This window comes from Manacus vitellinus, unplaced genomic scaffold (assembly GCF_001715985.3).
Source record: "Manacus vitellinus isolate BGI_N305 unplaced genomic scaffold, ASM171598v3 scaffold_11_pilon, whole genome shotgun sequence".
NCBI classification, from domain to species: Eukaryota; Metazoa; Chordata; class Aves; order Passeriformes; family Pipridae; genus Manacus; species Manacus vitellinus.
In genome coordinates this window covers 3,880,026-3,890,532 of record NW_021938895.1, presented here as the reverse complement: position 1 = coordinate 3,890,532, position 10,507 = coordinate 3,880,026, and the positions used below count along the sequence as shown (strand labels likewise).

The 10,507-nt window shown below is 44.8% G+C and overlaps 1 protein-coding gene across 2 annotated transcripts; it reads right to left on the bottom strand.

Moving 5' to 3' along the window:
- Positions 1–968: 968 nt before the first annotated feature.
- LOC103763541 (WD repeat and coiled-coil-containing protein) lies at positions 969–9,946 on the bottom strand. Of its 2 annotated transcripts, XM_018088783.1 has the most exons (5): positions 9,783–9,946; positions 9,502–9,541; positions 6,098–7,967; positions 3,375–3,492; positions 969–1,583 (listed from the first exon to the last, which is right to left on the bottom strand). In XM_018088783.1, exons 3-5 carry the CDS (start codon positions 7,946–7,948, stop codon positions 1,318–1,320), a joined length of 2,235 nt encoding a protein of 744 aa, XP_017944272.1. In that variant the 5' UTR covers positions 7,949–7,967; positions 9,502–9,541; positions 9,783–9,946; the 3' UTR covers positions 969–1,317. The 2 variants fall into 2 exon arrangements, with proteins under 2 accessions (XP_017944272.1, XP_008928560.1); XM_008930312.2 differs by lacking the exon at positions 9,502–9,541.
- Positions 9,947–10,507: the final 561 nt, after the last annotated feature.

The following is a 10,507-nucleotide window of genomic DNA, read 5'->3' as shown; positions in this document are numbered from 1 at the left end:
TTGAAACCAGGAACAGGCATGAAAAAGGACTGTCAGGTGGCTGTGAAGAAACACGGACCAACCCCAGCATCCAGCCTGCTTTGCATGCACACCCAGTGCTCAGGCTCTGGACTCTTGACTTTCTGGTAGCTGTAATCACAGGCCACCTCCTGATTAAACAGTGACCATCACAGAGAACAGATGATTGTTATGTAAAGGATGAAGCCCACAGCTGCCAAATGATTTCACCTGTTCCCCTCCTCCCCTATTCATCAAAAGCTGTAACTTCAAGTTGTGTACCACCCAATGCTGAGTGTTCTCTGCAGCTTTTGCTACTGTTGTAACTTTCATATCATATTTTTGTGGGCAGCTGATTTTTTTTTTGAGAGTGGTTAAATTTCCAAAAAGGCAATAAATAAAAAAAAAGGGATTATCTTAGTCCTGAGATAGCAGCTCCAATTCTTTAATCTAGTCACTTGATGCCCTCTCACATACTAAGTGCCACTGTGAAAGCCTGATAAACTGCTTAACGTTATCATGCTATGATTTTATGGGGAGCAATCTTGGATTAGTCTTTTCTTCAGTGCTGCAATCCACGTTACATAAACTTGTGCTTACATAAACTTTTTCTAATTTCACCTTTGCATTTTCTCTCTCTTCTCTCACTACAAAAGCCCATGGAACATGTTCTTCTGTCAGCTTTTAACTGGATGTTCTCACCACAAAAGACAAGACACATGACAGGCAATTCCCCAAACCCACAGAGAGACAGAAGCACAGAGAGGTGTGAAGGGCAGGCACAGGAAGGGAAAAGGCTCTTGCTTCTGCACACTATGGATAATCCATATGAACCTACTTTGTCCCAAACTCCATGAACCTAAACTGGTGCTTAAACCAGTGCAAACCCACTTCTGCAGGCACTGTTCCTAAGTAACATCAGTGTAATATTTCAGGCTTTGGCAGAAGGGAGGAAGGAGGGGGACAATGCAGCATTTTCAAGGATTTCTTTATTATCCAAGTTTACTATTGTCTAAAAACACCAATGTATTAAAGACCAAGATGGAAAGTTGAGCCCAGAAATTTGTAAGAACGCGCATTTTCAACCGCTGGTACAAAGAGCTGCTCTGTACTGCAAGAGGCATAGTTAAAAAACACTGCTCAGTATAAAAAAAAAAAGTGAATGTTTCCGAGGATCAAATAAATAATTTACAATGTAAAAAAAAAAATTATAGAAATCCAACAGAGATGTGAGACTGCTGTTGAGAACCCACAGTCCTACCCAGTAAATGTAAAAGCCCCCCCATCATCAGACAGGCATCACAAAATCACTGCCAAAAACTACACTTTACTGCCCGGCTGTTCCGAGGGGCTGCCGCTGTCCAAGGTCTTGGAAGAGCAGTCCCTGAGGACTTCCGAAGTGATATCCAGGCTTTCGGAAGGAGCGGATCTGCACCCTTGTGTGGAGCTGATGATGTCCAAAGTTTTGGAAGAACGGGCACTGTAGCCTTTTGCACTGGCATCTCTTATGACGATCTCCTGCGCGGATGTAAACGTCAGCGGGACAAAGCCCTCGCTGTCCGCCGTGAGAACGATCCAAGAGGAACCTGTGAGCACACGTAAACATCTGTTGAGGATTTTTTGTTTAATTAGGTTGCTTTAAGGTATAAAACCTATTTCTTCTAGAATTAAATGCTGCTGTATATTTACAGCTTTTCTAGTGAAAAAAAAAAAGAAAGTAAGTATGGGAAGACACAGGTTGTATAATGTCCAAAATAAAGGACACTTTGCAAATATGACAAATTTTGCCACGAGGAGATGAGAAAATAATAAATGCATGCTTCAAATGAGGAGGAATAAAATTCTGAACAGAATTCATAAGCATACACACTTGTTTGTAAATAGGTATTGATAAACTACTTCACAGTGCTAAAGTGGTGTAGATACTGTAAAAAGTAGCGATTTGGTAAATTAAATTACAAATTAATGTAATAAAGACAATGCAGAAACCTCTTTTATTAATGTAATTTCAATATACTTAATTCCAATAAATACAAGGAAGAATACTGTGCAAATACTGTCTCTAGTCCCCTTGCTATTTGACTTCATCACTAGCATTTTTTTTTACAATTTGAAATAATTTACTGAATCTGAAACACTGACTTCTATCAATACATATAAACCAGAAAATGTTCATACTTGCATCCATTAAGCTGATGAAGCAAGAAAACAGAGCTCATGGGGGGGAAGAGGGAATTCAGAGAAACGTTTCCAGTTGTTTGTAAATTTAAATTACATAACTTCACGTCACAAGTAAGGTCACAAGAAGATTGCAGCTTAAAAGCCCACAACACTTTAATCTTTTGGCTTAATATCTCATTTGGACCAAACTTGGAAATACCATTCCTACTTTGCCTATTTATATTTCAAATAATGAAATTCATATTCCAGCAACTAACTAAAGAGAAACAAAATTTGCACAAAGGTAAGAACAACAGCCTTAGGCTTTGGGATGGTTGCCCAATGGTCTGCAAGGAGGCAGACAGCAGACATGGTGGGGACAAAAGCTGGAATATAGTACAGGGAACACCTGGAGTAGTGGGAGATCATATCCCAAAAGTGTGTTTTCTACTTTTGCCATGAGTAAGGCACTCCAGATCGACACGTACACAGACACATGGGATGGGCATGGCATGAACTGGTAACAGCAGAGAGGACAACAGCAGTAAGACAGGCAGTTTTCCTCACTGCAAAAACTGATGTGAAACGCACTGCTAGAGTGTACAGAACTAATTATTTATTTATAAAAACTAAAAGATTTCTTAAAGGAGACCAGATGCTGGAGCTACAGATTAAAATATAGAAAACTGTATTCCCCAAACCACCAGACAACCCTCACCTCCTTGTTACTTAGGCTTCTCTCTTCAGAATAGCTGAAAACATAAAACAGTACTGACAGTAACTTCCCTGTGTAACCAGTTACTTGGTAAGGAGGTATCAATACATAAAAGTTTGCACTTTTTTTTTTATAATGTAAAGCTTCTTCTCAGTAAAAAGCCCAGAGAAGAAATTTTAAGTTCTAAAACAAATGAGCAAACTTTTATTAATAATCTTCCATTACTTATTCCTTGGGGTTTTCCCCAGATGGAATATGCATATTGCTATTACTGAGAATGTCACACAGAATCACAGAATCATGGAATGGTTTGGGTTGGAAGGGACCTTAAAGACCATCCAGTTCCAAACCCCCTGCCATGGGCAGGGACAACTTCCACTAGACCAGCTTGCTCCAAGTCCCATCCAACCTGGCCTCAGACACTTCTAGGGATGGGGTATCCACAACTTCTCTGGGCAAGATGTGTTTAAAGTGTTTGTATTCCTGGATAATCACAACATACCATGCTGCATTTCCACAAGAGAGAGGTTGAATATCTGCTGGACGACGTTTAGGCAGAGTTTGCCACCACAGAGAAGAACGGCCCGACTTTCATCTGAATCACTTCTGGAAAGCTGCTTCTGTAAATGCAAGAAAGAGTCCTCAGATGCTAAGACGTATATTTAGGCATAGATGTCAAAATGGCACTGATCAAAGCAGGATCAGACGTGCCTTCAACGGCATCATTTACAGAAACTCAAACACTACATTCATTCAGACCCATTTGCAAGATTTATCCCTTAAAGTCTCAGCTCTCAAACAGCAGGACTGTGAGTGACAGCAGCAAGGACCTGTGCTCATTCAGCACGTGTCAGAACACCAGGAGAGGAAATCATGCACTGCTGCTGAGGAAACCATGAGCTTCATCTGCAGCACAATCCTCACACTTATCCTTCCATCTGTGAGGGATATTTCCCCAGGGAGCTTGTAAAGCTGCAGGTTTTCTATCCTCCTCTGTCCCTGATCCCTGATCCACAACTTAAGAAGATGAGAGAGCTCCTGCTCATGAATGTTGGGGCAAATGACAGACTCACAAGTCAGAAGAGCTTGTTTGTCTCACCTCTGACCATTGCTGCCCCAAGGCTTAAATACAAAAGCATGTCCAAGGAATATGCCCAGTGAGGCAAAGTATTTTTTAAATCTGCTAAAGCTCAGTTTTTACCAATACTACAAACAGTGTCCTTGTGTAGGATAACATTCACAAAACCACATCACTTTGCAGGGAAGCCTTGATAACATCTCTGGATAATGACAAAAACATAATCAAGTAAATTCTGACTTCTTTTCCATGCTGTGGAAGGATCCATGCACCCACAAGGAGAGTGTATAGCAGAGGGGAGGGTGGAGATCACAGAATCACATAATGTCCTGAGCTGGAAGGGACCCATAAGAATCATTGAGTCCAACTCCTGGCCCTGCACAGGACCATCCCAAGAGTCACACCATGTGCCTGAGAGTGTTGTCCAAACTCTTCTTGAACTCTGCCAGGCTTGGTGCTGTGACCACTTACCTGGGGAGCCTGTTCCAGTGCTCAACCACCTTCTAGGTAAAGAACCTTTCCCTAATATTCAACCTCAGCCTCCCCCCTCACACCTTCAATGCTCTTGCACTGAAGATTCTCACATGCTCTTTGCCTTCTGCACTGCTAAACCCTGCCCTGTCAAAACCCGGCTTATTTGGGACATTTTGGGTTTCCTCAATGTTTTGTAAAATACAGCTAATCACCTGGACAGTAGAGAAACCATCAGGGCTCAGCACATGAGGTGAGGATCCCTGTTTGCCTGTTAATGATTTCTGAATCAAAAATACTCTGGCTGAAGTTAAAACCCAGCATTTTCTGCCAGACTTTCCAATGTCACTTGTAATTCAAGTCAAATGCTTTTCTTGCCACAAATCATCAGTGAGCAAAGTATGTAGGTGAAACTGAGGCACTACTTTAATTAGTGAATCTACAAGCGAGTGCAGCTAATCCAGCTCTTGGAATCACAGAATGCTTTGTGTTGGAAGGGACCTTAAAGATCATCCAGTTCCAACCCCCTGTCAGAAGGAGGGACACCTTCCACTAGACAAGTTGCTTAGAGCCCCATCCAGCCTGGTCTTGAACACCAGGACAAGGTGATACTTAGGACTCAGTTTCAAACCACATGGAAAAAGAGAACAGAGTACCAAAATTTAACAAATATTTGTGCTACCTCAAATTAAAGCAGGTTTCTAAAAAACACCTCAGACCTGCAGAGGGAAATGTTCACTTTTCAGAGTAACACCCCAAACATAAATAATGTTTGAGCTAGAAAAATAAGTTGTTATAGTTATTAAATGTTTACAATGGAAAAAAGTGAAGAGAGTGAGGGAATATGATCTAGGACCTAAGAGTTCAATGCTACAAAAGCTGATATTAATTTTTTGCAATAATAAAGCTGAAAAACAAGAGCTTATTGAAAGGAAAATGGCAGTTTAGATGACTTTGAATATTGACTAAGGTTTATTAATCTGAATTCTAGAGGAGACCTACTAGATTTGTGCCAGGTTTTGATAATCAGGTAACTTACCCTTTCTAGCATGAGATTTGCAAGAGCAAATCTTTCAGCCAAGGAAAGTGTTTTTCACATGGAATTTCATTTTAAATCCATTTTTAAGCTATGTTAATGGAATTATCTATTGTGTCCCTAAGGGTCTCTTTTCTCCTCAGATGCTAATTAGCAACCTTTCTGTTTCAGAGCCAAAGCAATTTGCTTTTGTTTCAGTCTCCATTATCTTAGTTGTCCTCATAGGAGAGTGGGAGATGGATACCAATTCCCACGTGTGGAAATCTTCACTTGTCTAAATTTCTGAACATGAAGCTTTAGAAGTTGCCTAGGAAAAACATTCCCTTCCTAGAACTCCATATAGGGCTTTAATTCCACAACTGAGCTGCCACACGTGGGTCCTGTGGAGTCTGAGCAGCCTCCGTGCAGAGGGAGCAGGTATGAGCTGAGGGGCTCAGCCCAGCACAAGGGAGCTGCACATTCCCAGATATTCCATTGCTTTAAAAACACTGGAAGCCTGCTGAGTAATGGGACTTGTAACAGTAGTCCCATCTGCAGGAACAGAACGGAAATCTAATCCTATTGACCATTACTTGAGCATTACGAAGAACATACAGCCATAAACAGATTTCATCACTATGGCTTCCAATATTAAAATTACCTGGCAGGTGATGTTAATAAAAGAGGGTTCCTGAGAAGATGGATACACTGGAAGACTTCTCTTCCCAGATTTTAGCAGCTCAGTTAATTCACAGAGGTGCTGCTGCAATTCTGTGAAGTTACCAGACAGTTTTTCTACATTTCTCAAGAAGTAACTTGCCTCCTTTTCAGTGAACAGGTTATTCTTGTAAGAATTGGGTATTCTGGACGCTGCCTCTGCCTGCCTTTTTGGAGACGTTGGCTTGTTTGATGCAGCAGACAGTGCCACGGTCCGATTGACTGGTTCAGCATCCAAAATCTCAACAGCTGGTGGTAAGTTCAGGGGAATCTTTTTGTCTTTGAAGTCGCTCACGTTCGACACAAGGTTTTGTTCATAAGTAGGACTCTTGATTTCTTCAATGAGTTTCCTTCGGCTCGTAGGGGACTGCAGGGCAGAGCGATCCGGTATCAGGAGCCCACGGCTTAGGGGGTGAACGTCTCTAGAGGGATCACGAGGAATGTTGGAAAGGTTCAAACCAGAACTGCCATTAACTGATGGAAATGTTGAAGGACCCATTTCAAACATCAGCTTCTTAATTATCAAACGGATCATGTATTTGTCTGACCTTGAAGAGGGAAGAAACGCAGGGTCACTGAATTTTTGGATTCCAACCATTATCAGTAACAGTTTATTGGTCAAGAAGCACAAACCCTTTGGTTTCTCACTTTTCTCTAGTTGAATTTGCTGAATATTGGGTAAATTGGATGAAGTCAGTGAATAGACTAAAATAACATTACAAGTATTGGAGGCAACCGATACAGTTTGAGTTTTGGGGTCAAAAGCCATTATGTCAGGAACCAGAATGCCTGGGATGCTCGCTTTTTTGGTAGAGGTAACCTTTCTTTCAAAAGTCACCAAGATGAGGTGTGAAGAATCTTGGCCACTTCCCGTCAGGTAGTCCTTGGGCCTCAGGTGAAGGAGAGGGCTGGAATCAGCACCCTGCTTGCTAGAAAGTATGTGAGTGAGATCCACAGGAGATGTCACTACAGACAAGGACTTCTCAGAGTCCAGTGACTTCTTCCCCCCATCCATGGAATACTCCTCCTCTCCGCACAAGCTGGACTGAGAGGGGAAGGACTCGGTTTCAACACTTGATGGAACCTCAAATGCAACACCAGCATTTAAGCCACAGATCTTGTCTAGAGGGAGCTCAGTGGCAACGGCGACTTGGAAGTTCTGTGTCGCCTCCACGGCACAGATGTAGCCTCCCACGTCAAAGATTGGGCAGAAAGAACAAGCACTCAGTGTTTTCTGAGCATCATCCCAAATGTAGGAGTGAAGGGCACTGCCCACCCCCACGACCAGGCGGTTGCCTTCCTTGGTCCAACAGGCACAGTGGATGAGGCCGCTGCCTTTGATCTCCGCGCTAATTCTGGAGTTGTTGAGGTGGACGGAGGGTAAGACGGAGGCGTCCCGGGTGGTCAGCACGGCCAAGACCTCCTTGCTGGGGTGCCACACACAGCCCTGGGGCAGCACGGGGTACGGCTCGCTGATGTCGCAGATCTGAGACACCAGGAGGTTGCTCCTGTCGGCGCCGTTGAAGCAGAGCTGCCAAATGGTGATGTGCTTCTTGTGTTGCACCGTGAGCAGGGCCGGGGCCTCGGGGGGACATGGGCCCCAGTACAGCCCGTGGACGTGCTCAAACTGACCAAAAACGCTCGAGTCACCAAATTTGGGCTCTCCGTTTTGAAGGTGTAATGCAGTCAAGATCACCTGCTTCCCATCTGTCCAGGCAAGCCCGTGCACAGGGTGGATTGCTTGGCATAAGGCATTGAGGCCGGTTCGCAGAAGCTTTGCCTTTCCCAGCTCCATGATTTTTAAAGTGAGACATCTAAAAAAATTAGAATGAGAAATAAACTATTGTAGAGGATAGAGGACAATATCTGTATGATTACTTAGCTTCTGACCCTGCCAACGCTGGACTCGTCCTTCCAGTGAAGTCAATGTACATATAATGTTCATCTATGCTTAGTCACCAAACCCTAGAATTTTTAGTTTACGATGTTTCCACAGTGAAATGCAATTTTAAGAGAAAGAAACTTTGCTGTTTGCATAGGCTTACCATCAGATTTCTGCTGCATTTTCATCGCAACACCAGTCCTTTCATTCTAATCAGCAAGTTGCTGTTCTCAGAATATTTTCTGATTTACTTCAGTATTAACAATTCTCAAAACATCACCTCTCGCTCTCAACTTCATGGACCATTTGTGATCAGATGAAGTAATCCCTTACGAGTATAACCAAGCATTAATGTATTATCTACAAATCTGATCCTGTCTTAAGCGTGTGAGAACGAGGAATTTGCATGTTTATTCCAAAAAGCTCTCTAAAAATGCAAATGCAGTTTTGAAGAAAGTTGGGATCAAAGCAGATTTTTCTGAAGAAATGAATGTGAAAAGAATTTAAAAGAAGCCATACACAAGGCACCAAGACTTTGGAAAAGTTTGGGATTTTACATGTATTTCTATGAGCTGTGAGCTCATAGAGCACAGCTGAGCACACTGAGTATAAAAGTCAATTCAAAGGAATCGATGGTTTCCTCATTTAAGGTTCTCCATAGGATTTGGCACAGCTGCAAAGCCATGGCACAGAATGAGTGGGAAACATGAATGAGCAAGTGGAATGAGCTCTAGTGGGAAACATGAAAAGCAAGAAGTGTTTGAGCAAGTCAAACTTTCAAACTGGGCAGGTTTACCCCAATGTGCAGTGCCTGACACCACTTGGTATTTTAATTAACTACTGGTGGATGATCCTACACTTGGAGCAAGAGGAGGAAGAGTGGATTTCAAAGACTAAAACTGCATAGAAAGTTACATTACGTTGATCAAGATAACTTCTTCTCAGACTAATAACAAGTGCAAAATAATATACTTATCAAAACAAAAAAACCCCACCAACTTGGATACCTCATCAGGAATAATCCCCTAAGTAGATGTATAGCAAAAAAGGAGCTGGTGATCACAAATTTAATATTTCAGTAATGTGAGAAATTTGCCAAATAAAACAGCGTCATTCTGGAATGTTTTTAAGAGGGATGCCATACACTAGGTAGATAATTACCCCACTTCCACACTGCTAACAGCATCTCCAATGGAGTACTGCACATATTTCTGAGTCCAAGGATGATGGAAATGCCTAACAGAGCTCAGGGACCAGACAGACACAGGAAGTAAGTGAGTAAAGATTGTTAGTGGAAAGTTGAGAACACCCACCAGCCTGCTGACAGGAGAACACTGATCCATTGCACTCCAGGTATACTCTCGATAGTGCAAAATAATAATCAACTTAGTTTCAATAAAGATTTAGGTCAGCTATTAAGGAAAAATTGTGACTATAAGCAATAGCTAAGCATCGAAGCAGGTTACCTTGGGGAGTGGGGGGAAGGCAATCCATGAATTTCATAATCTGTAAGAGCCAATTAAGGAAATGCCTGTCAGGGATAAGTTTAAGTACACTGGATCCCACCTCACGGTGGGAAAGCACTACTGGATATATTTCCAACTCAACTTCTCCACCATCCACCTGGCTTCTCCTCTACACTCCAGCATAACCAACCCCAATCCCATCAAGCAGCCGCCACGTGCAGGAAAATTAACGCTGGGTGTTGGCTGCGCTCAGAGCCCACGCGCTGCTGGGCAACACTTACTGATGGCAGGGAGACACGAGATAAGGCGCCTCACAGGACACGCCAAGATGCTAAAGCCTCCTGGGCCATCTGGAGAGGTCCCCGTGACACAAGAGATGTTTCCCACTATCCTGGTAGACCTGGAAGAGCAAAAAGTGCAGGAGATCCACTGGCCATTGCCCTCCAGTGCCTCGTGTCCAAACCCCCAACGCCTCCTGCAGCGCCCGGCCCGGGCCCAGCTCCCCGGGCAGGTGCCACACCACAGGCCGGGAGCTCGGCGAAACACGGAGCCCGCCACCACCCCTCGGGGCAGAGACAGCGCTGCGGGACCCGCAGCACGGGGCGGCACGCGGGCAGCGGCTCCTGGGAGCGCCCAGAAAACCCGGCCCGCCCGCGTCCCCCGCTCCCCGCGCGGGCCCGCCCGCAGCCGTATTCCCCGCCTCACCCGCCGCGGCCGCAGCCTCGCATCACCTGCCCTGCCCGCGGCCCGGCCCGCTCCGTTGAGGCGGCACCGGGGCCCGTGTAGCCCCAGCAGCGCTGGGCTGTGGCGGCACCGCCCTCCGCACGGCCCGGCCCGCCTCCCCTCCGCACTGGGCCCCTCACAGCGCAGCACCGCCGTCCGTGGGGGCGCCCGCGCCCCCGCCTGGACGCTCCGCAGCGGCCTCCGCGCTCTGTGACCCGTGGGCGGTGCCTGACGGGGCGGCGCCCCGCGCCGCTCCGCCCTGCCCGGCTTACCTCGGCCGGCC